Source organism: Oncorhynchus kisutch, linkage group LG17, assembly GCF_002021735.2.
Source record: "Oncorhynchus kisutch isolate 150728-3 linkage group LG17, Okis_V2, whole genome shotgun sequence".
In the NCBI taxonomy this organism is placed as follows: domain Eukaryota; kingdom Metazoa; phylum Chordata; class Actinopteri; order Salmoniformes; family Salmonidae; genus Oncorhynchus; species Oncorhynchus kisutch.
The window spans coordinates 38,524,578-38,550,807 of NC_034190.2; the positions used below are offsets into that span (position 1 = coordinate 38,524,578).

The 26,230-nt window shown below is 44.4% G+C and overlaps 1 protein-coding gene across 1 annotated transcript in view; it reads left to right on the top strand.

Moving 5' to 3' along the window:
• The first annotated feature begins 1,004 nt into the window (after window positions 1-1,004).
• The window catches only part of LOC109907630 (protein argonaute-3-like), a 49,797-nt gene continuing 24,571 nt past the window's right edge, over window positions 1,005-26,230 (top strand). The window contains exons 1-12 of the mRNA XM_020505718.2: window positions 1,005-1,552; window positions 11,905-12,076; window positions 12,254-12,374; window positions 12,499-12,707; window positions 15,595-15,731; window positions 16,121-16,255; window positions 16,682-16,769; window positions 19,455-19,602; window positions 19,756-19,875; window positions 19,979-20,122; window positions 20,395-20,561; window positions 21,979-22,163. Coding sequence (XP_020361307.1) covers window positions 1,534-1,552; window positions 11,905-12,076; window positions 12,254-12,374; window positions 12,499-12,707; window positions 15,595-15,731; window positions 16,121-16,255; window positions 16,682-16,769; window positions 19,455-19,602; window positions 19,756-19,875; window positions 19,979-20,122; window positions 20,395-20,561; window positions 21,979-22,163 — 1,645 coding nt within the window. The 5' untranslated portion in view covers window positions 1,005-1,533. The remainder of the gene's footprint in view (window positions 1,553-11,904; window positions 12,077-12,253; window positions 12,375-12,498; window positions 12,708-15,594; window positions 15,732-16,120; window positions 16,256-16,681; window positions 16,770-19,454; window positions 19,603-19,755; window positions 19,876-19,978; window positions 20,123-20,394; window positions 20,562-21,978; window positions 22,164-26,230) is intronic.

The following is a 26,230-nucleotide window of genomic DNA, read 5'->3' on the forward strand; positions in this document are numbered from 1 at the left end:
GTAAGTGTCATACTAGTCTTGACATCCAGACCCTATGCAACACTTGGGTCTGGCTTTTGAGACTAGTGTCATACTAGGTTGTTTAATGATAGCCTACAATGTAACCTCGTTCAAAATGCTAAATACATTTCAACCTCACATAACATTTAACATTGTATTTTGATATTGTTTGACTTTTCGGTATCTTTTATTCCTCAGCATACTGTATATGAAGCAAGCCATATGTTGTTTCTATCGGCCCACAATGTAATATATTATAGTTTGATACAATATACACTAAGTATACCAAACATTAGGAACACCTTCCTAATGTTGAGTTGCACCCCCCTTGGCCCTCAGAACAGCCTCAATTTGTCAGGACATGGACTCTACAAGGTGTCGATAGCGTTCCACAGGGATGCTGGCCCATGTAGACTCCAATGCTGTCCACAGTTGTGTCAAGTTGGCTGGATGTCCTTTGGGTGCTGGACCATTCTTGACACACGGGAAATTGCTGAGCGTGAAAACCCAGCAGTGTTGCAGGTCTTGACACAAACCAGTGCGCCTGGCACCCACTACCATACCCCATTCAAAATATTTTGTCTTGCCCATTCACCCTCTGAATGGCACACATACACAATCCATGTCTCAATGCTTAAAAATCCTTCTTTACCAGTGTCCTCCCATTCATCCTCACTGATTGAAGTGGATTTAACAAGTGACATCAATAAGGGAGTATAGCTTTCACCTGGATCCACCTGGTCAATCTATGTCATGGAAAGAGCAGGTGTGCTTTTTTACTCCGAAACATGACAAGCCAAATATCTGTTTTTTTTAAACAGTAAAGTTGTTTGATTTAGTTTATTTTTTGTAGTTTGGTCATTTTGTTGTTGTTGGTAGTTTGGCCGTTTACGGGGAATCCTGTTTCCATCGCTCACAGTAGGTGGCGGGATGTACATTAAATTGTGCAATCGCCAATATACCATAGAAGAAGACGATATCCGTGACCCGGAAAGTACTTAGTTAATCTTGCCCGCTTCACAGCGGTAGTACAGAGAACGCACCGGGGAGTGAAACACCAATTTGCCGGCAGAAGAACACCAAAAGGTTCACTTTTATGGTCGGAAAAAACAAACATGATGTTGATATTATCCTGGCAACTAATGACAAGGTGAAACCCTAAACGATTGAGATATAGCCTTAAAACCGTTCAGGAATAGGAGCAGTGGAGTATCCGAGGCTCTGAAATATTTTCTGGGACTTGAGTCTTTGAAAAAAAAATATATAGATTATCACCTGAGAACAATTAGTGCTTTAACGAAAGGAAGTGGACACGTCGTTCAACTTGTGCCGGTTGACAACGGGGGCAATTTGGGAGGATCTCGGGTTAATCGGACACCCCAGCGGCCCGTGTCCAAATCAGCGACAGAAGCCGGGGTGTCGGCTTGAGAGAGTGGTCGGGTGGAACGTCTCCAACGCTGAGGTAATAGCGTCAGACGAACAGGAGCTGCGTTGAGATTTGACCATTGGGAGCCGGGGACAGAGACCTCATGAATGGAAATCGGAACTTCAGGTATATTCATACACCTGTCTGTCAAACCCCTTATTCTTATTAAATTGTTGAAGTTTGGTGTTGAAGTTTTGTAGGCTGACTATCAGTGGCTATCCTTAAAGGATAGCATACAGTCAAACCAAAAGCCTAGTAAGCCTACCAATCAGATAATGCATGAAAATAAACACATTCAGGCCTTTCACTCTACTGTCTGGGTTAGAAAACGAATTTGGGTGACCAGACATACCATTGGTAAGATGGTTTGCCGGTTCAGCGTCTCGTCGGCAGCAACAAAAAAGTACTTCCGGGTCACAGAATTTGGGAACATTTCTAAATAAAAGTCCCCCACGTAATAGCGGGGAAAAGTTTAAATAACCTGTATTTATTTATGAGATGACAAATAATTGTCTAAACATTAACAATGATTCATATGTTTAAGAAATCAATAGCATTCAATTTGGGTTTAAAAAAAACATGTTTGAAGGTCAAACAAATCCCCTCAATGCGAGTCACTGTATATGGAATACATATTGGCTTAATAGAGCAAAACTGATTTTGGGTGTGGTAGTAAAAGTGTTATAGGCAATACTCAGTAGGGTCTGTAGATTGTATATACGGTGTCATTTCAAGGGATCGGAATAATACGGATTGTTGCTGGCCCTTTCCTCCACCCGTTATATTGGCGGCCACAATGCAAATCACTATATAGAGCAAAAAATATTCAGGGTGCCGCCGTAAAAGTATTGTAGGGAATAGTTAGTAGAATTGTATATGTTGGTGTCATTTCATCGGGCTCTGAGTGTTGCTGGCCTTTTATGTATTGTTGCTGGCCTTTTACTGTGGTCAAATTGCTTAAAAATAGGATGCCGGTACAAATATAGCACTGTACAGGAAACGTAGGGTAATAAATACTTAGAAGGATCTGTAGAATGTATATATGGTGTTGTTTCATGGGGGACTGAGGTCTATATGCCCAGCAACACTTTCTACTCCACCCACTCAAATGGTCCCAATGCAATACACTGTAGGCCTATATATTTACATATTGGAAAAACTATTCAATGTTCAGAGGTAAAACTGTGGTTGGGAGTAAGCCTGTTGCGGTGACTGTATTACCGCCGTGACCACCGGTATGGCGGTAAAAGTATTTTTTTTTATTTCACCTTTATTTAACCAGGTAGGCTAGTTGAGAACAAGTTCTCATTTGCAACTGCGACCTGGCCAAGATAAAGCATAGCAGTGTGAACAGACAACAACATAGAGTTACACATGGAGTAAACAATAAACAAGTCAATAACAGTAGAAAAAATAATAATCTATATACATTGTGTGCAAAAGGCATGAGGAGGTAGGCAATAAATAGGCCATAGGAGTGAATAATTACAATTTATCAGATTAACACTGGAGTGAAATGATCAGATGAACATGTGCAGGTAGAGATACTGGTATGCAAAAGAGCAGAAAAGTAAATAAAATAAAAACAGTATGGGGATGAGGTAGGTAAATTGGTGCTCAGATAGCAGATGTTTAAAGTTGGTGAGGGAGATAAGTCTCCAACTTCAGAGATTTTTGCAATTCGTTCCAGTCGCAGGCAGCAGAGAACTGGAAGGAAAGGCGGATAAATGAGGTTTTGGCTTTAGGGATGATCAGTGAGATACACCTGCTGGAGCGCGTGCTACGGGTGGGTGTTGCCACCGTGACCAGTGAACTGAGATAAGGCAGAGCTTTACCTAGCATAGACTTGTAGATGACCTGGAGCCAGTGGGTCTGGCGGCGAACATGTAGTGAGGGCCAGCCGACTAGAGCATGCAGGTCACAGTGGTGGGTGGTATAAGGTGCTTTAGTAATAAAACGGATGGCGGATGGATAAACTGCATCGAGTTTGCTGAGTAGAGTATTGGAAGCTATTTTGTAGATGACATCGCCGAAGTCGAGGATCGGTAGGATAGTCAGTTTTACTAGGGTAAGTTTGGCGGCGTGAGTGAAGGAGGCTTTGTTGCGAAATAGAAAGCCGACTCTAGATTTGATTTTGGATTGGAGATGTTTAATATGAGTCTGGAAGGAGAGTTTACAGTCTAGCCAGACACCTAGGTACTTATAGATGTCCACATATTCTAGGTCGGAACCATCCAGGGTGGTGATGCTAGTCGGGCGTGCGGGTGAAGGCAGCGAACGGTTGAAAAGCATGCATTTGGTTTTACTAGCGTTTAAGAGCAGTTGGAGGCCACGGAAGGAGTGTTGTATGGCATTGAAGCTCGTTTGGAGGTTAGATAGCACAGTGTCCAAGGAAGGGCCAGAAGTGTCGTCTGCGTAGAGGTGGATCAGGGAATCGCCCGCAGCAAGAGCAACATCATTGATATATACAGAGAAAATAGTCGGCCTGAGAATTTAACCCTATGGTACCCCCATAGAGACTGCCAGAGGACCGGACAACATGCCCTCCGATTTGACACACTGAGCTCTGTCTGCAAAGTAGTTGGTGAACCAGGCAAGGCAGTCATTAGAAAAACCGAGGCTACTGAGTCTGCTGATAAGAATATGGTGATTGACAGAGTCGAAAGCCTTGGCCAGGTCGATGAAGACTGCTGCACAGTACTGTCTTTTATCGATGGCAGTTATGATATCGTTTAGTACCTTGAGCGTGGCTGAGGTGCACTCGTGACCGGCTTGGAAACCAGATTGCGGAGAAGGTACGGTGGGATTCGAGATGGTCAGTGATCTGTTTGTTGACTTGGCTTTCGAAGGCCTTAAATAGGCAGGGCAGGATGGATCTAGGTCTGTAACAGTTTGGGTCCAGGGTGTCTCCCCCTTTGAAGAGGGATATGACCACGGCAGCTTTCCAATCCTTGGGCATCTCAGATGATACGAAGGAGAGGTTGAACAGGCTGGTAATAGGGGTTGCGACAATGCCTGCGGACAGTTTCAGAAATAGAGGGTCCAGATTGTCAAGCCCAGCTGATTTGTATGGGTCCAGGTTTTGCAGCTCTTTCAGAACATCTGCTATCTGGATTTGGGTAAGGAAGAAGCTGGGGAGGCGTGGGCGAGTAGCTGGGGGGGGGGGCGGCGCTGTTGGTCGAGGTTGGAGTAGTCATGAAGGCAATCAAATTCCATGTGACCGTTTAGTCATGGTAATTAGGCTTCACCAAGCTCTGATGCTGGTCATATAGTAGCCTACCAAACTTGCTAACTGCCTGGTACTCAGCACTCTATTGTCCCTCTAATCACTCTGACATCAATGCAAATGCATCCTCCATTTGCTATTTTAGTGCATATCAGACATGTACTTTTTTTCCGCTGCCCCTGTTTTGAGACCGGTGCATGAATAGTAAATGTGGACAGTTTTTCCAATATCTTCAATATGCACCTCGGAATTGAATAACAACGCGCGCAGTTGCGTCCCTGATGTGTCAGTCTTCACTTGTAGCCTGTGAGAAAGACCCGATCACGTTATGGAGAGCCATGTGAGTGAGAGCCGCTTCGGATTGCACAGCACTCAGGGAGAAGGGCACAACGCAGCACTCCGGGGCAAGGGCACAACGACTATTGGCCGCAAAGGCATGGATTTTTTAGGGTGCGTCATGGCCACGACGGGATGCCGCCGTGAAATTCGAGGCATTATCAAGTGCTTGTCAAATTGTATAAACAAAAGTATATGGACACCCCTTCAAATTAGTGGATTTGGCTATTTCAGCCACACTAGTTGCTGGCAGGTGTATACATTTTTCTAATTATTCTACAAAATAGAAAATAGTCAAAATAAAGAAAAACCCTGGAATGAGTAGGTGTGTCCAAACTTTTGACAGGTACTGTAAGTTAGATCGGGTTCAAGTCCAGGCTCTGGCTGGGCCACTCAAGTAAATTTAAGAGACTCGTGTTGTTTTGGCTGTGTGCTTTGGGTCATTGTCCTGTTGGAAGGTGAACCGTCGACCCAGTCTGAGGTCCTGAGCACTCTGGAGCAGGTTTTCATCAAGAATTTCTCTGTACTTTGCTCCGTTCATCTTTCCCTCGATCCTGACTAGTCTCCCAGTCCCTGCCGCTAAAAAAATGTCAGGCTTCCTCCAGACGTGACGCTTGACATTCAGGCCAAGGAGTTCAATCTTGGCTTCATTAGACCAGAGATTCTTGTCATGGTCTGAGAGTTCATTAGGTGCCTTTTGGCAAATTCCAAGCGGGCTCTCATGTGCCCTTTCCTGAGGATAGGCTTCTGTCTGGCCACTCTACCATAAAGGCCTGATTTGTGGAGTGCTGCAGAGATATTTGTCCTTCTGGAAGGTTCTCCCATCTCCACAGAGGAACCGGAGCTCTGTCAGAGTGACCATCTGGTTCTTGGTCACCTCCCTGACCAAGGCCTTTCTCCCCCGATTGCTCAGTTTGGCTGGGTGGCCAACTCTAGGTAGAGTCTTGGTGGTTCCAAACTTCTTTAATTTCAGAATGATGGAGGCCACTGTGTTCTTGGGGACCTTCAATGTTGCAGAAGTGTTTTGGTACCCGTCCCCAGATCTGTGCCCCTACACAATCCTGTCTCGGAGCTCTACGGACAATTCCTTCGACCTCATGGCTTGGGTTTTGCTCTGACATGCACTGTCAAATGTGGGACCTTATATAGACAGGTGTGCCTGCCTTAATCATGTCCAATCAATTGAATGTACCACAGGTGGAGTCCAATTAAGTTGTAGAAACATCTCAAGGATGATCAATGGAAACAGTATGTACCGGAGGTCAATTTTGAGTCTCATAGGATCATTTTAAAGTATTTTTATGAGATGTGTGATTTGCTTATTTTTCAAGCCTAAATGGTCAACATTGTTTTTGTGTTCCTATCATTTATTGCAATTACACCATTTTATGTATGTTGTGTCGGGAGCCCCATTCCTTTCCAAATCCACAACGTTTTGAGTGTCACTCATTCTATAAACAAACAATATGTTGATTCAAGAGATGCAATTTGGTAATTGCATGAAACTGTAAAACAATATTCAAATTGTATGCAAGATCCTCTTCAGGTAGTCTCAGCCCAGTGGGCACAAATGGTTTCAATGTCATTTTCAGAATAAAATCTATGTGATTGGGGTTCCACCAATGTAGAATGTAGAAATATGATTTGTTTCTTCAGATACTTCCTAAAATAAATAAATGTTTGTTTGGCCAAAACACTTGACCTGATGCACGTTTCGGCCCTGCTGACTAATTTAAATGTATAAAGTCTGCAGCTTTCCCATCATTAGGATCATGTGCGTTATTTACCAGCCAGTTAACACTCCATCTACTGATCACCCTGTTTGTTTCACTTAAGCTGTTAGCTTCTCACCTAATCACCTGACACCACACTCCAAAAAGCAAGTTCTGCAGGCTCTAGTTTTGTCTAATCTTGATTATTGTCCAGTCGTGTGGTCCAGGGCTGCAAGGAAAGACCTAGTTAAGCTGCAGCTGGCCCAGAACAGAGCAGCACGTTTTGCTCTTCCTTGTAATCAGAGGGCTGATATCAATACTATGCATGCCAGTCTCTCTTGGCTAATAGTTGAGGAGAGACTGACTGCATCACGTCTTCTTTTTATAAGAAACATTATTATGTTAAATCCCAAATTGTTTGCATAGTCAACTTACACACAGAGCTCTGACACACACACTTACCCCACCAGACATACCACCAGGGGTCTTTTCACAGTCCCCAAATCCAGAACAAATTCAAGAAAGTGTACAGTATTATATAGAGCCAGTATTGCATGGCACTCTGTTCCATCTCATATTGCTCAAATAAACAGCAAACCTGGCTTTAAAAAACAGATAAAGCAACACTTCGTGGCACAGCACAACACCTCTCCCCTATTTGACCTAGATAGTTTGTGTGTACATATTGATATGTAGGCTACGTGTGCCTTATTAAAAATGTATGTAGTTCTGTCCTTAAGCTGTTCTTGTCTATTAATGTTCTGTATTATGTCATGTTTCATGTTGTGTGTGGAACCCAGGAAGAGTAGCTGCTGCTTTCGCAACAGCTAATGGGGATCCTAATAAAATACCATCTGGTCAGAATTTGTCACCTCCATTATAGGGCAAGCCAAGAGTGCAAGTCTGGTACAGAATGGCATTTTATTTCACACTGGAAGCAAACATTTCTCATTTATTGTTTTGTAATTAAGATATTGTCCTGACTTAGTTAAAGCGACATTACCAAAGTGCAGACTGGACCCTGGTTTTATGGACACAAACAATTCATATTTTTCCTGTACAGTGATATATTTGTACCATATAGTGTCCAGGGGCCCCACCCAAACCGATTTGACCACCGTGTAAGTCTAGTAACACTTCCTATGACCTAGCTTTTTGTTCAAACTCATCCTTTTTGTACAGAGAATTATGTAGTCCAATATGAAAAATGGATTTAGGCTGATTGGCCGCTCTTAAGGGCTGCAGAAGTGACACTCCTCTGGGTGTAAACTTCAACAATAGATGTGTTTATGAGTAAAATGGACCCTGCTTTTACTGCGACACAACGTACAGGGAATTATGTACGGTGCGATATGGATGTCCAATATGAAAAACATTCTGAACGTAGAGCAATACAAATGGGCTAATTAACAGTGAGATTTTCTGAGGTTGATTTAATGTAATACAAATAATTGTATTATTGTTATTATTAATAGCATTATAAATAATGTTTTGTTATTTGTATTACTGTTGTTACATGATAACTATCTATCAATATCGACACTTCACAGCCAGAAGAGGACCGGCCACCCCTCATAGCCTGGTTCCTCTCTAGGTTTCTTCCTAGGTTCCGGCCTTTCTAGGTAGTTTTTCCTAGCTACCATGCTTCTACACCTGCATTGCTTGCTGTTTGGGGTTTTAGGCTGGGTTTCTGTACAGCACTTTGTGACATCAGCTGATGTATGAAGGGCTTTATAAATACATTTGATTGATAGTAATCATTTTTTCATGCTGTTAACAATGTCAATATTATTTGTGCTATAAAATATTTTCTCATTTTTCATATTCTTAAAATTCTGCCTGCTAGCATTTCCTCGTAAAATATTACGACCATACTGCATGCTGGTGGAACTGAGTTTTTTGCTGGTTGGTTGCCTCTGCCGAGTCCCCAACAACCGGATGTTGTGGTTTTCAGGGGAAATGGAAAGAGAGCCTGTGACGTGACTTCCGCTTTAGGGCGCAACAAGGCGACACTCCATCTTAACTCCTCCACATGTACTGGATTGGTTGAACAGAAGAGAATCTCCCCCGACAGTATCTAGTTTCAAGCTTTTCTTTTACGCCTAAATTAGGTTTGCTGCCGGCTGTCATAAGCAGGTGGCAAGCCCGTCAGGTGTGTCTAATTATCTCAAGCCCATGAGAGGTTGGCTGGCTGTTTGGGAGTTGCCTGCCTGCCTTCCACACCAGCTGGTGTCAAAGTTATTGAATAGTGCTTTTTTCTTACCTTTATTTAACTAGGCAAGTCAGTTAAGAACAAATGTTATTTTTTTTACAATGACTGTCTATCCCTGCCAAACCCTCCCCTAACCCGGATGTTGTTGCATGGAACTCTGTATTCCCAGCATGGGACTCCCGATCACGGTCGGTTGTGATACAGCCCAGGATCGAACCAGGGTCTGTAGTAACATCTCTAGCACTGAAATGCAGTGCCTTAGACCGCTGCGCCATTCGGGAGCCAACTCACTGTGGGCTCGCTTAATTATCAATCAATTCTGCATGAAAGCCACAAAGTCAATTAACTATCAGCTAGGGGCAGCTGCTTTGTGAGAAGAATATTTGTTGGCATACCTTTGAGCTGTTAAAACATTGAAACCATGATTGGAGATGGATGATATGATTTGTGCTGTCTGCTTTCTTATAGCACTCATTTGACACAGTCTGTTGGATTGTCATGTTTTCTGATTTCATACCAGTTTGATATCAAATCCTAGTCTGTATTTGGTGTCTTAAATGAGGCCTGGGAGATAAATGTCAAGTAAAGTTCCCAACTTTTTTTTTGTTGTACTGTATTTTAGGGGAATTACAATATTTTGATACATTTTGCACCCACCAAATGACCCATGTGTGTTAACATGCCTCGAGAGAGAGGAGCCATAGATGTAGGATACAGCTGCTGAGTGCCTGCACCTGGCTGAACACTGGCAGACTCACTTTGATGATCCATGTTGTATAGGCCTACAGCTTTCACATGGTGTTTATCGTATAGGTTCTGTGTGTGTAAGCCAAGAGAGCCCATGATCCAGAGCTCTGTGTGGGTAGACTTGCAGCCTAACTGTAAATGGAAGAGGATGAGAAAGAAGAAGAGGCAGTTAGTTAGCCATCCACACCACCATTGCCACCCACTCTTGTACACTCAGTTGTTTCTGGTTAGGTTTAGGTTCAGTATCTAGCTAGTTGTTTAGTAGTGCAGTCAGTGTATGAGTTAATGTTTGAGTGTGTAGGCTAATTGTGTTCCTGGCTGGCAAAACCATCCAACTCATGATTACACCATCTTCTTTTGAGCTGGACCCTTGATTAGGCCGGTATGTGTGTCTGTTTTTCCTCTTGTCAGGATGGTCTGTGTTGCCATGGAGAAGTGGCAGCCACATGGGTGCTGTTGGCATGGCAATGACACGCATGGGAGCGAGTGATAGACACTGGGGACACGGCATCACAGACAGTACAATCTGACTCTACAAAACCACGTTACAGTGTACATTTGTTGATTGCTAGACATATAAATACGATGATTTATTGTTACATTTGAAGCTAGGTCTAGTTGTGGCCACAACCGGACTAGATTGTGAACGACTGTTGGCAGAATGCATTGCTTGACTGCCGTGAGGGTGATGAGCACAATATAATTTGATCCGCCGAACCCCAAACAATTTGTTGTCTAGTTAGTTGAGCAGAGACTGTATGTTTTGGTTCTACAAAGCTGTGTCCATCATAACATTCCATAATTAAATATTGCACAATGCGATCAATTATCATGCAACATGCAACAATTTCACTGAGTTACAGTTCATATAAGTAAATCAGTCAACTGAAAAAAATTCATTAGGCCCTCGTCTATGGATTTCACATGACTTGGAATACGGATATGCATCTGTTGGTCACAGATACCTTAAAATAAAAAGGTAGGGGCGTGGATCAGAAAACAAGTTAATATCTGGTGTGACCACCATTTGCCTCATGCAGTGTGCGAAGTTGATGGATATTGGCGGGAACTATAACACGCTGTCATACATGTCGATCCAGAGCATCCCAAACATGCTCAATGGGTGACATCTGGTGAGTATGCAGGCCGTGGAAGAACTGGGATATTTTCAGCTTCCAGGGATTGTGTACATGGGGCCGTGCATCATAATGCTGAAAACTTGAGGTGATGGCGGCGGATGAATGGCACGCCAATGGGCCTCCAGGATCTCGTCATGGTATCTCTGTGCATTCAAATTGCCATTGATAAAATGCAATTGTATTCGTTGTCCGTAGCTTATGCCGTAGCTTATGTAGAAATTCTTCAGTTGGGAAAACCCACAGTTTAATCAGCTGTCAGGTTGCTGGATATTGGTTGGTCTCAGAAGAGCCCGCAGGTGAAGAAGCCAGATGTGGAGGTCATGGGCTGGTGTGGTTACATGTGGTCTGCAGTTGAGAGGCTGGGGATGTAAACAAATGAGAGAAATAAGCTTTTTGTGCATATGGAACATTTCTGGGGTCTTATTATTTCAGCTTATGAAACATGGGACCAACACTTTACATGTTGCGTTTATATTTTTGTTTTGTGTACATTCTACAGACCCTACTGAGTATTCCCTACAATACTTTTACTCTGGCACCCAGAATAGGTTTTGCTCTATAAGCCAACATGTATTCCACCGATCCTAGTAGATTGCCAAACATTTCTGTAAAGAAGACAACCTTGCATGTTGCGTTTTATATTTTTGTTCAGTATATTTTGCCTGTGCACATATATGACAGGCATTTGTTGGTCGGATCACCTTTCCTGAGTCACCGGAGGAGCGCGTGCTAATCCTGTTGTAGAATTCATTGCGGCCAGCAGGTCAAACGAATGACTAAAATTAACAAGTCACTCAGAAATACAAACCATGACTCTCTCGAGTCAGTAGAAAGAGTAGTTCAAAAAGAACGAATCATTTGCCAACTGCACTAGTGTCATGTTTTTTTTGTATGTGTGTCAGAGTAGTTAGTGTGCGGCTCATCTGAGTTGTAAGTGTGGGTAGTGTGTGATTTTGTGACGTCATGATTACCGGAGTAGTTTTCGACGAGGCTGTGGTAGAGTATGGGTGTAGTGTGGCTGGCACACCCTTACTAATCTCTCCAACAAAGTTTGTGTTAGTCAGGAGAATTCTCACTTGCTCTTACACTCACCCTCCTCTCTCTAGGAGATGTTGGGGCCCAGGCCCTGTTCTCAGTGCCGCGGCGGCCTGGCTTTGGCACCATGGGGAAGCCCATCAAGCTGCTGGCCAACTGCTTCCAGGTGGATATCCCCAAGATGGACGTCTACCTCTATGAAGTAGACATCAATCCCGAGAAGTGCCCGCGTCGCGTCAACAGGTAAACAAGCTGCGCTGGATCAAACCCACAAACTCATATGTCTGCATGAACATTCTCAGAACAACACAAACTGGCTGCAGAGCTTTCATTTGATCACATGAACTGTACTCAGCCTCACTTTACATTATGGATCTGTGCTGGAGTGTCGATATATTTGTCTCTCTGGTGCCCCTATAGGGAGGTGGTGGACTCCATGGTGAAGCACTTCAAGGTGACCATCTTTGGGGACCGAAGGCCAGTCTACGATGGGAAGAGGAGTCTCTACACAGCCAACCCCCTACCAGTCGCCACAGCAGGGGTGAGATGCACGCACACACACACAATAACATTTGTAGTGTAATTTACCATATTGAATGTCAGATGGGTGTTCTGGTGATTCATTGAGTTGCCATAGAAGTTCAAGCCATCTATATTCTCCTCAGGTGGATCTGGACGTCACCCTGCCAGGAGAGGGGGGTAAGGATCGCCCCTTCAAAGTGTCCATCAGGTTTGTGTCGCTAGTCAGCTGGCACATGCTGCATGAGGTCCTGACAGGGCGCACCATGCCTGAGCCCTTGGAGCTGGACAAGCCCATCAGCACCAACCCTGTACATGCTGTGGACGTGGTGCTGCGACACCTGCCCTCCATGAAGTGAGTCATTACAGTTTACACTTTATTTATTATAGGTAGGCAAGTTGAGAACAAGTTCTCATTTACAACTGCGACCTGGCGAAGATAAAGCAAAGCAGTTCGACACAAACAACAACACAGAGTTACACATGGAGTAAAACAAACATACAGTCAATAATACAGTCTATATACATAGTGAGCAAATGAGGTGAGAAAAGGGAGGTAAAGGCAAAAATAGGCCATGGTGGCGAAGTAAATGCAATATAGCAATTAAAACACTGGAATGGTAGATTTGACAGTAGATGAGTGTGCAAAGTAGAAATACTGGGGTGCAAAGGAGCAAAATAAACAAATACAGTAGAGGAAAAGGTAGTTGTTTGGGCTATTTATAGATGGGCTAGGTGCAGTGATCTGTTAGCTGCTCTGACAGCTGGTGCTTAAAGCTAGTGAGGGAGATGTTTCAGAGATTTTTGTAGTTCGTTCCAGTCATTGGCAGCAGAGAACTGTAAGGAGAGGCGGCCAAAGGAGGAATTGGCTTTGGGGGTGACCAGTGAGATACACCTGCTTGAACGCGTGCTATGGGTGCAGCTATGGTGACCAGCGAGCAGAGATAAGGCGGGACTTTACCTAGCAGGGTCTTGTAGATGACCTGGAGCTAGTGGGTTTGGCGACGAGTATGAAGCGAGGGCCAGCCAACGTACAGGTCGCAGTGGTGGGTAGTATATGGGGCTTTGGTGACAAAACGGATGGCACTGTGATTGACTGCATCCAATTTGTTGGGTAGGGTGTTGGAGGCTATTTTGTAAATGACATCACCGAAGTCGAGGATCGGTAAGATGGTCAGTTTTACAAGGGTATGTTTGGCAGCATGAGTGAAGGATGCTTTTTTGTGAAATAGGAAGCCAATTCTAGATTTAACTTTGGATTCTGGAAGGAGAGTTTACAGTCTAACCAGACACCAAGGTATTTGTAGTTGTCCACATATTCTAAGTCAGAACCGTCCAGAGTAGTGATGCTGGACGAGCGGGCAGGTGCAGGCAGCGATTGGTTGAAGAGCATGCATTTACTTTTACTTGCATTCAACAGCAGTTGAAGGCCACGGAAGGAGAGTTGTAATGGCATTGAAGCTCATCTGGAGGGTTGTTAACAGTGTCCAATGAAGGGCCAGAGGTATACAGAATGGTGTTTTCTGCATAGAGGTGGACCAGAGACTCACCAGCAGCAAGAGAGACATTGATGTATACAGAGAAGAGAGTCGGCCCAAGAATTGAACCCTGTGGCACCCCCATAGAGACTGCCAGAGGCCTGGACAACAGTCCCTCCCATTTGACACACTGAACTCTATCAGAGAAGTAGTTGGTGAACCAGGCGAGGCAATCATTTGAGAAACCAAGGCTATCGAGTCTGCCGATGAGGATGTGGTGATTGACAGAGTCGAAAGCCTTGGCCAGGTCAATGAATACGGCTGCACAGTATTGTTTCTTATTGATGGTTAAGATATCGTTTAGGACCTTGGCTTTTGAAGACCTTAGAAAGGTAGGGTAGGATTGATATAGGTCTGTAGCAGTTTGGGTCTAGAGTGTCTCCCCCTGTGAAGAGGGGGATGACTGTAGCTGCTTTCCAATCTTTGGGAATCTAAGACAACACGAAAGAGAGGTTGAACAGGCTAGTAATAGGGGTTGCAACAATTTCGGCAGATAATTTGAGAAAGAAAGGGTCCAGATTGTCTAGCCCGGCTGATTTGTAGGGGTCCAGATTTTTCAGCTTTTTCAGAACATCAGCTGACTGGATTTGGGAGAAGGAGAAATGGGGAAGGCTTGAGTGAGTTGCTGTGGGGGGGTGCAGTGCTGTTGACTTGGGTAGGGGTGGCCAGGTGGAAAGCATGGCTGAAAAATGCTTATTGAAATTCTCAATTATAGTGGATTTATCGGTGGTGACAGTGTTTCCTATCCTCAGTGCAGTGGGCAGCTGGGAGGAGGTGTTCTTATTTTCCATGGACTTTACAATGTCCCAGGACTTTTTTGAGTTTGTGTTGCAGGAAGAAAAATTCTGCTTGAAAAAGCTAGCCTTGGCTTTTCTAACTGCCTGTGTATGTTGGTTTCTAACTTCCCTGAAAAGTTGCATTTCACAGTGTTTCAGGGAGCGCTTGACAGTGATGAGTGGAGGTCATTTGACCGCTGACCCATTACGGATGCAGGCAATGAGGCAGTGATTGCTGAGATCTTGGTTGAAAACAGCAGAGGTGTTTATGGGGGCAAGTTGGGTAGGATGATATACAGTGGGGCAAAAAAGTATTTAGTCAGCCACCAATTGTGCAAGTTCTCCCACTTAAAAAGATGAGAGAGGCCTGTAATTTTCATCATAGCTACACTTCAACTATGACAGACAAAATGAGAAAAAAAATCCAGAAAATCACATTGTAGGATTTTTTAATGAATTTATTTGCAAATAATGGTGGAAAATAATGGTACGGCTAAAAGCTATGAGAATTGGTCGTCTAGATTGTCCGGAATAGAGAGTAAAAGGAGGTTCCTTGGGGTGATAAAATCGCTTCAAGGTATAATGTACAGACAAAGGTATGGTAGGATGTGAACACAGTGGAGGTAAACCTAGGTTTTTAGCCACCCTGTGCGTTTCCGTCGGTAGATTAGTGGGGTTCCGTCTGTATGGGCCTAGGAGTGTTCATGTACTATAGAACTGCTGTCAGAAGCTCTTTGCTGTGTTTTTCCAGATGTTCTGTTGGTTGTGTGTATTTATCAACACTCATAGTTCAGAATAGTAGTAGTTTATAGTATTGATTCTTTTAGAAAAGATATACAACCTAATGAAGCTATGTCTTGAATAAAACATGAGTAGAGTAATTCAATACATTTTCTTGCTGTGAAAGATGACCCTCTCTTCTCCCCAGGTACACCCCAGTGGGGCGCTCCTTCTTCTCCGCCCCAGAGGGTTACGATCATCCCCTGGGCGGGGGTAGGGAGGTGTGGTTCGGCTTCCACCAGTCTGTGCGGCCCGCCATGTGGAAGATGATGCTCAACATTGACGGTGAGGGCCTTTTCCCTTGACTGTCAGGAACATCGACAATAATAACGTAGTCTTCACTGGTGGCAGGGACTTGTTTCTTTCCATGTTGTCTGGATGACAATGATGTAGCATCTCAGTCAGTCTCTGATGTCTGTGTTTAGTTGCATTTTGTTTAGTCAGTCATGTCTTTGATTGGTCCAAATGATATAGAATACAGCCTATCCCTCACACTTATACTCAGAATTTGATCCTTAGCTACATTCGAAGTTCCAGATAAATTTTTTTATATTTTTTTATTTTTTTTACATATTCCAACAATTGCTCTTTGAATTTGGTTGTTGACTATCATAACATGGATCCTAAGCCGCATTCAAGTACCTTATTTTAATTTGACCACTTCTCCTCTGTAGTCTCGGCCACGGCTTTCTACAAGGCCCAGCCGGTGATCCAGTTCATGTGCGAGGTCCTGGACATCCACAACATAGACGAGCAGCCCCGGCCCCTCACCGACTCCCACAGGGTCAAGTTCACCAAAGAGATCAAAGGTATGCAGAGTGGCGTCACCACCACCACCCCAGGAACAAGAATGCTAACTAACACTTTAATGGAACACACTGCTAGACTCCTTGCATCACTATTGAATTCCAGGGCTAATGTTTTTGTCATTTGTTTTGGTTGTAGGGATATTGGTATTGTGATAGTTCATTCACTCCTTTCTGTATTGCTGAACAAAAATATAAGCTCAACAATTGAAATAAATTCATTAGACCCTAATCTAACCCTATGGATTTCACATAACTGGACAGGGGCGCAGCCATGGGTGGGCTTGGGAGGGCATAGGCACACCCACTTGGGAGCGGGACTGCACCCCTGCCCAGTTATGTAAAATACATAGATTAGGGCCATAATTAATTTTGAATGAATAGTTATTCTCAAACATATGCACCTCCTCCTTCCTTTGCTGTGTCCAGGTCTGAAGGTGGAAGTGACCCACTGCGGGACGATGCGGAGGAAGTACAGAGTGTGTAACGTGACCCGCCGCCCTGCCAGCCACCAGACGTGAGTACCTATACACAGAGAGACAGGGATATGTGTAGTTTGGCGGCAGGCAGACCAGAAATTAAGAACGTTGGCCCAGTAACCAAATCCCCAAGCCGACTAGGTGAAAAATCTGTCAATATGCTCTTAAGCAAGGCACTTAACCCTGATTGCTCCTGTAAGTTTCTCTGGATAATATTACAATGTAGGCTAACTCTGACACAGCCTGAACCGAAGCCTTGAATTGCCTCTAAATTGGACTAATGGGCAGCTTCCTGGATACAGAATGTTTCTGTTTATTTCACCTTTATTTATTTAACCAGGTAGGCCAGTTGAGAACAAGTTCTCATTTACAACTATGACCTGGCCAAGATAAAGCAAAGCAGTGTGACAAAAACAACAACACAGAGTTACATATGGGATAAACAAACGTACAGTCAATAACACAATATAAAAATCTATGTGCAGTGTGTGCAAATGTAGTAAGATTAGGGAGGTAAGGCAATAAATAGGCCATAGTAGCGTAGTAATTACAATTTACCAATTAAACACTGGAGTGATAGATGTGCAGATGATGATGATGATGATGTGCAAGTAGAAATACTGGGGTGCAAAAGAGCAAAAATAAATAACGATATGGGGATGAGGTAGTTAGGTGGGCTGTGTACAGCTGCAGTGATCAGTCAGCTGCTCTGACAGCTGAAGCTTAAAGTTAGTGAGGGAGATAAGTCTTCAGCTTCAGTGACTTTTGCAATTCGTTCCAGTCATTGGCGGAGGCCACAGAAGGAGTGTTGTATAGCATTGAAGCTTGTTTGGAGGTTAGTTAACACAATGTCCAAAGAAGGGCCAGATGTTTACAGAATGGTGTCGTCTGCATAGAAGTGGATCAGAGAAGCAGCAAGAGCGACATCATTGATATATACGGAGAAGAGAGTCGGCCTGAGATTTGAACCCTGTGGCACCCCAATAGAGACTGCCAGAGGTCCGGACAACAGGCCCTCCGATTTGGCACACTGAACTCTATCTGAGAAGTAGTTGGTGAACCAGGCGAGGAAGTCATTTGAGAAACCAAGGCTATTGAGTCTGCCGATAAGAATGCAGTGATTGACAGAGTCGAATGCCTTGGCCAGGTCGATGAATACGGCTGCACAGTTTTCTTTTATTGATGGCGTTTATGATATTGTTTAGGACCTTGAGCGTGTCTGATGTGCACCCATGACCAGCTCAGAAACCAGATTACATAGTGGAGAAGGTACGATGGGATTTGAAATGGTCGGTGATCTGTTTAACTTGGATTTCGAAGATTTTAGAAAGGCAGGGCAGGATCGATATAGGTCAATAACAGTTTGGGTCTAGTGTCTCCCCCTTTGAAGAGTGGGATGACCGAGGCAGCTTTCCAATCTTTAGGGATCTCAGAGGATATGAAAGAGGGGTTGAACAGGCTAGTAATAGGGGTTGTAACAATTATGGCGGATAATTTTTTGAAAGGGGTACAGACCTGGGTAGAATGACAGAACTCTGCAGGCTATCTCTGCAGTAGATTGTAACTCCGCCCCCTTTGGCAGTTCTATCTTGACGGATAATGTTGTCGTTGGTGATGGAAATTTCAGAATTGTTGGTGGCCTTCCTAAGCCAGGATTCAGACGCGGCTAGGACATCAGGGTTTGCGGAGTGTGCTAAATCAGTGAATAAAACAAACTTATGGAGGAGGCTTCTGATGTTAACATGCATGAAACCAAGGCTTTTACGGTTTCAGAAGTCAACAAATGAGAGCACCTGGGAAATAGGAGTGGTACTGAGGGCTACAGGGCCTGGATTCACCTCTACATCGCCAGAGGAGGAGTAGGATATGGGTATGGCTAAAGGCTATAAGAACTGGTCGTCTAGTGCGCTGGAGCAGATTTCTGAGCATGGTAGAATAGATTCGGGGCATAATGTACAGACAATGGTATGGTAGGATGTGTGTACAGTAGAGGTAAACCTAGGCGTTGAGTGAAGATGAGAGAGATTGCATCTCTGGAGGCGCCAGGTGAGGTCTCAACATGTGTGGGGGGTGGGACAAAAGAGCTATCTAAGGCATGTTGAGCGGGACTGGGGGCTCTACAGTTAAATAAAACAATAAGTACTAACTGAGACAGCAGTAGACAAGGAATATTGACATTAGAGAGAGGCATAAAGCAGTCATGGGTGTTGATCGGGAGCGCTAAGACAACGGGTAAATGGCGATGAATGAGCAGAGAGGGTCAGTTCGGTACGCACAGAACCTGAGTTCGAGGCTGGGGCCGACAGATAAACAGAGGCCTGCTGGACTATTCACTAACGCAGTACATCAGCTGTGTCGCCGACTGATCATAGGGTCCAATGAGTAGCAATGGGTGCGTTTGGGAGCCGTTCGGTAGTTGCTACTACGCTAGGCGAACGGGAAACGACGGCATTCAGAAAGCTAGCGGGCCGGGGCTAGAGGATGGGTCTTTGGCGACATCGCAACGGAAAAGCCTGTTGAAGCCACATCGGACGATTACGTCGGCAGACCAGTCGTGATGGATTAAGTCTAGTCCTGGTCAAAAAGCAAGCTCAATGGAGAATCTCCATTCAATATGCTTTTTGGTCAAGGACTTCACTTAACCTGTGTCCCGAGAAACCACCCCAAAGAGTTGAACATGGAAACTAGACAAAACTCCATGTTTCTCCTCTCTGAACCCCCAGGTTCCCCCTGCAGCTGGAGAATGGTCAGACAGTGGAGCGCACGGTGGCCCAGTACTTCAGAGAGAAGTACAGCCTGCAGCTGAAGTACCCCCACCTCCCCTGCCTCCAGGTGGGGCAGGAGCAGAAACACACCTATCTGCCCCTGGAGGTGAGTACCAATAATAGTATTGGCTCTTTGTAGAGCCCTGAATGATTGTCTTTCCTGGTAAGATCATCTGCTCAGGATAACTCCGGGCCCTAAGCATAAAACTGTACCTACTGTATTAAATTACTTTAACTCACATTCTATGTCTCCTTGCAGGTGTGCAACATAGTAGCTGGCCAGCGTTGTATTAAAAAACTCACTGATAACCAGACGTCCACCATGATCAAAGCCACGGCCCGCTCTGCCCCAGACAGACAGGAGGAGATCAGCAGGCTGGTGAGTATGGTGTACTGTCTCATCCACCAAACGAACGATTTCCTGTTTTGCTACTACCCCTCCCTATATCCTCCTCCTCTATCATTCCCCTCTCTGTGTCCAGGTGCGGAGTGCGAACTATGAGGTGGACCCGTTCGTCCAGGAGTTCCAGTTCCGCGTGCGTGACGAGATGGCGCAGGTGACGGGCCGTGTGCTGCCAGCCCCCGGGCTGCAGTATGGCGGCAGGGCGAGCTCGGAACACTTCATGGTATCTACCCTTTAAATCATCCTTCATCTGCATGTCTCTGTGCATGTCTGTGATTTTAGCTTCACCATCTCTCTTTCTTGCCCCAGGCTCTTTCACTTTTGTCACTTTTGACGAACTGTCAACCTCTACCACCATTTCACTCACCTCTGTTTTTCTCTGTGAAAATAATAATTTCTACTTTTCTTGTGTGAAGACTATGACAAATGGCATGACAGTGTTTTTTTTGTTGATAGATTAAATGATACTCTCCCCCTTCTGTGTGTGTGTGGCAGCCCCAGCAGGTGAACCCTGTGGTGTCTTTGCAGAACCGCACGGTGGCCACGCCCAGCCACGGCGTGTGGGACATGAGGGGCAAACAGTTCCACACTGGGGTGGAGATCAAGATGTGGGCAATCGCCTGCTTCGCCACGCAGAGGCAGTGTCGCGAGGAGATCCTCAAGTGAGTGCTGTCTGTCTCATACATGCATACATATAGTTGTACATCATAAACACACACAGACAGAGAGGTCTCTGTTTCAACAGTTAAATACTCAGCACAATGCAATAACATAATATTTAAACAAATATTTATACTGAACAAAACGCAACATGTAACGATTTTACTGAGTTACATATAGTTCATATAAGGAAATCAGTCAATTGAAATAAATAAATAGGGTCCTAATCTATGGATTTCACATGACTGGGAACACAGATATGCATTTGTTGGTAACAAATACCTTGTACATTTAAAAAAAAAAAAGTATTTATAAAAAAATATAAAAAAATTAAGTAGGGGTGTGGATCAGAATATCAGTCAGTATCTGGTGTGACCACCATTTGCCTCATGCAGCGCGACACATCTCTTTCGCATAGAGTTGATCAGGCTGTTGATTGTGGCCTGTGGAAGGTTGTCCCACTCTTCAATGGCTGTGAGGAGTTGCTGGATATTGGCGGGAACTGGAACACGCTGTCGTACACCTCATGCTGAGGTGACGTGATGGTGATGGTGGCGGATGAATGGCACGACAATGGGCCTCAGGATCTCATCATGCTGAAACATGAGGTGATGGTGGCGGATGAATGGCACAACAATGGGCCTCAGGATTACATCACGGTATCTCTGCATTCAAATTGCTAACAATAGAATGCCATTGTGTTCGTTGTCCGTAGCCTATGGCTGCCCATACCAGGACTCCGATAAGCTTCGCGGAGAATTTTGGTTGTGCAAACCCACAGTTTCATCAGCTGTCTGGGTGGCTGGTCTCAGACGATCCAGCAGGGGAAGAAGCTGGAAGTGGAGGTCCTGGACTTGCGTGTTTACAGGTGGTCTGCGGTTGTGAGGCTGGTTCGACGTACTGCCAAATTCTCTAAAACAACATTGGAGGCAGCTTATGGTAGATAAATGAACATTCAATTCTCTGGCAACAACTCTGGTGTACATTCCTGCAGTCAGCATGCCAATTACACACTCCCTCAGGACTTGAGACATCTGTGACATTGTGTTTGACAAAATTGCACATTTTAGAGTGGCCTGTTTTAATCAGCTTCTTGATGTGCCACACCTGTCAAGTGAATGGATTATCTTGGCGAAGGAGAAATAAATTTGTGCACAAAATTTAAGAGAAATAAGCTTTTTTGTGCATATTGAAAATGTCAGGGATCATCTATTTCATGTGCATGAAAAATGGGACCAACACTTTACATGTTGCATTTTATATATTTTTACAGTATGATTTATTTGGGTTGGTTTCTGCCACGCTTCGTCTGTGTGTCCGTCCATATCGTCTCTTTGGGTCTCCTCGTCCTCTCTCTCTCGCTCCTTCTCATCCTCTCTCTCCTTCTCATCCTCTCTCTTCTTCCCTCTGTCTCTCCAGGGGTTTCACAGACCAGCTGCGTAAGATCTCTAAGGATGCTGGGATGCCCATCCAGGGCCAGCCATGTTTCTGTAAATACGCCCAGGGATCAGACAGTGTGGAGCCCATGTTCAGGCACCTGAAGAACACCTACGCTGGCCTGCAGCTCATCATCGTCATCCTACCTGGGAAGACCCCTGTCTATGGTACGGTCCCAGACACTGTTTCAAGTAGCCACCCTTTGCTTTGATGACAGCTTGGCATTCTCTCAACAAGCTTCACCTGGAATGGTTTTCCAACAGTCTTGAGGGAGTTCCCACATATTCTGAGCACTTGTTGGCTGCTTTTCCATCACTGTGGTCCAACTCATCCCAAACTATCTCAATTGGGTTGAGGTCGGGTGATTGTGGAGGCCAGGTCATCTGATGCAGCACTCCATCACTCTCCTTGATCAAATAGCCCTTACACAGCCTGGAGGTGTGTTGGGTCATTGTCCTGTTGAAAAACAAATTATAGTCCCACTAAGTGCAAACAAGATGGGATGGCGTATCGCTGCAGAATGCTGTGGTAGCCATGCTGGTTAAGTGTACCTTGAATTCCAAATAAATCAGACTGTCACCAGCAAAGCACCCCCACACCATCACACACTTCCATGCTTCACGGTGGGAACCACACATGCGGAGATCATCCGTTCACCTGCACTGCGTCTCACAAAGACACGGCGGTTAGAACCAAAAAGCTTACATTTGGACACATTTCCACTGGTCTAATGTCCATTGCTTTCTTGGCCCAAGCAAGTCTATTCTTCTTATTGGTGTCTTTTTAGTAGGGGTTTCTTTGCGGCAATTCAACCATGAAGGCCTGATTCACGCAGCCGCCTCTGAACAGTTGATGTTGAGATTCTTCAAAGTGGCCATCCTTTGCCTTGATATCAGCTTTACACACTCTTGGCATTCTCTCAAGCAGCTTCATGAGGTAGTCACCTGGAATGCATTTCAATTAACAGATGTGCCTTGTTAGTTAGTTTAAATTTCTTTCCTTCTTAATGCGTTTGAGACAATCCGTTCTGTTGTGACAAGGTAGGGGTGGTATACAGAAGACAGCCCTATATAGTAAAAGACCAAGTCCATATTATGGCAAGAACAGCTCAAATAAGCAGAAATGACAGTCCATAATTACTTTTAAGATATGAAGGTCAGTCAATCAGGAACGTTTCAAGAACTTTGAAGGTTTCTTCAAGTGCAGTCACAAAAACCATCAAGCACTATGATGAAACTGGCTCTCATGAGGACCGCCACAGGAAAAGAAGACCCAGAGTTACCTCTGCTGCAGAGAGTTACCAGCCTCAGAAATTGCAGCCCAAATAAATGCTTCAGAGTTCAAGTAATAGACGCATCTCAACATCAACTGTTCAGAGGAGACTGCGTGAATCAGGCCTTCATGGTGGAATTTCTGCAAAGAAACAAAGGACACCAATAATAAGAAGAAGAGAATAGTTTGGGCCAGAAACACAACCATTTGACATTAGACTGGTGGAAATCTGTCATTTGGTCGAGTCAAAATTTGACATTTTTGGTTCTAACCTCCGTGTCAATGTCCGACGCAAAGCACTGTGAAGCATGGAGGAGTGTGATGGTGTGGGGGTGCTTTGCAGTGATTTATTTGGAATTCAAGGTACACTTAACCAGCATGGCTACCACAGTATTCTGCTAAGATACACCATCCCATCTTGTTTGTGCTTAGTCCCACTGTCATTTGTTTTTCAACAGGACAATGCCCCAAAACACACCTCCGGGCTGTGTAAGGGCTGTTTGACCAAGGATAGTGATGGATTGCTGCATCAGATGACCTGGCCTCCACAATCACCTGACCTCAACCCAATTGAGATGGTTTGGGAAGAGTTGTACCGACAGAGTGAAGGAAAAGCAGCCAACAAGTGCTCTACATATGTGGCAACTCCTTCAAGACTGTTGGAAAAGCATTCCAGGTGAAGCTGGTTAAGAGAATGCAAAGCTGTCAAGACAAAGGGTGGCTACTTTGAAGATTCCAAAATACATGGGCTGGAAAGTATGTGAACCCTGTGGAATTGCCTGGATTTCTGTATAAATTGGTCATCAAATTTGATCTGATCTTCATCTAAGTCACAACAACCGACAAACAGTGTGTTTTAAATGTAATAACACACACATTGCTGTATTTTATTTGGTCTATATTGTCTATATTGATGGTAAGTTGGTGGTTGAAGATATCCCTCTAGTGGTGTGGGGGCTGTGCTTTGGCAAAGTGGGTGGGGTTATATCCTTCCTGTTTGGCCCTGTCTGGGGGTGTCCTCGGATGGGGCCACAGTGTCTCCTGACCCCTCCTGTCTCAGCCTCCAGTATGTATGATGGACACATAAACTACTGCAGCATAAATACTGGAGGCTGAGACAGGAGGGGTCAGGAGACACTGTGGCCTCATCCGATGACACCCAGGACCAAACAGGAAGGATATAACCCCACCCACTTTGCCAAAGCACAGCCCCCTACACCACTAGAGGGATATCTTCAACCACCAACTTACCATCCTGAGACACGGCCGAGTATAGCCCACAAAGATCTCCGCCACGGCACAACCCAAGGGGGGGGCGCCAAACCAGACAGGAAGATCACATCAGTGACTCAACCCACTCAAGTGTTCACAGGAGGACAGCAGTGGCTTCTTCCATCCGAAGTTTGCAAACGTACACCTGGATGTTCCACAGTGCCACTGGTAAAATATTCTGTGTACAGTTGAAACTACAGTTGAGTTGTTTGAAAGAAACACACAACACTGTGTTAAGGGTGAAAAAAAGCAAAGCACACCAATGTCAAAACCTCATCCCAACTGTAAACTATGGTGGAGGGAGGATCATGGTTTGGGCTGGTTTGCTGCCTCAGGGCTGGACAGCTTGCTGTAATCTACAGGAAAAACGTGAATTAATTTATCAAGACATTTTGCAGGAGAATGATAGGCTATCTGTCCGCCAATTGAAGCTCAACAGAAGTTGTGTGACGCAACAGAACAACGACCCAAAACACAGAAGAAAATCAATAACCGAATGGCTTCAACAGAAGATAATGCACCTTCTGGAGTGGCCCAGTCAGAGTCCTGACCTCAAACTGATTAGATGCTGTGGCATGACCTCGAGAGCTGTTCACACCGGACATCCCAAGAATATTGCTGAATTTAAACAGTTTTGTAAAGACGAATGGTCCAAAATTCCTCCTGACCGTTGTGCAGATCTGATCCGCCACTACAGAAAATGTTTGGTTGAGGTTATTGCTGCCAAAGGAGGGTCAACCAGTTATTAAATCCAAGGTTTCACATACTTTTCCAACCCTGCACTGTGAGTAAAGTAACGCTCCCACGGTGTGTTCAATGAAGACATGAAAGCATATAATACTTTGTGTGTTATTAGTTTAAGCAGACTGTTTGTCTATTGTTGTGACTTAGATGAAGATCAGATCAATTTTATGATCAGTTTATACAGAAATCCTGTTAATTGCAATGGGTTCACATACTTTATCTTGCCATTGTAAACATCTCACCAAATTCATTATAGATCCACTGATGTTGATAACCTCTCAAAACCAAGTGTACTTACCCAGCCCTTTCTAAACAGTTGGCACCAGTGATTTAGTGGAGGGTAAACGTGTAAATGGGAGTGTTACTTTAATCACTTTTCACGATGAGTAGTGTTTTTTTTCCACTACTGTATATCACTGGGCACCACTGCAGCTGGTACACACAGTCAGTATTGGGGTACTGAGGTAGGTTGAGCTGGTACTTCTTATCCGTGGCAAGAGGCACAAAACATCCCAGCAGATAGTGTTAGCGTCCACGGAAGTATGTTGCTGACTTCTTAGGGGCAGTCAGGGAGACCATCTGTGCTGCTCTGCTCCTCATCCCAACCTGAATATGACATATAGTATGTGCGGATATCACTATCCCAAATGGAAACATTTTGGTCCAGCTAATAGCCATAAGGCACACTGGATTGAACCTCTGTATTCAAAAAATAATGTTCCTTATGTTTTCTCAACAAAATACTGCCCAAAATGTTGTTTTTATCAAGCCAAGGACAGTACCTTTTGCAATTGAGATATAAACTCAGAAAAAAAGAAACGTCCCTTTTTCAGGACCCTGTCTTTCAAAGATAATTCGTAAAAATCCAAATAACTTCACAGATCTTCATTGTAAAGGGTTGAAACACTGTTTCCCATCCATAAACAATTAATGAACATGCACCTGT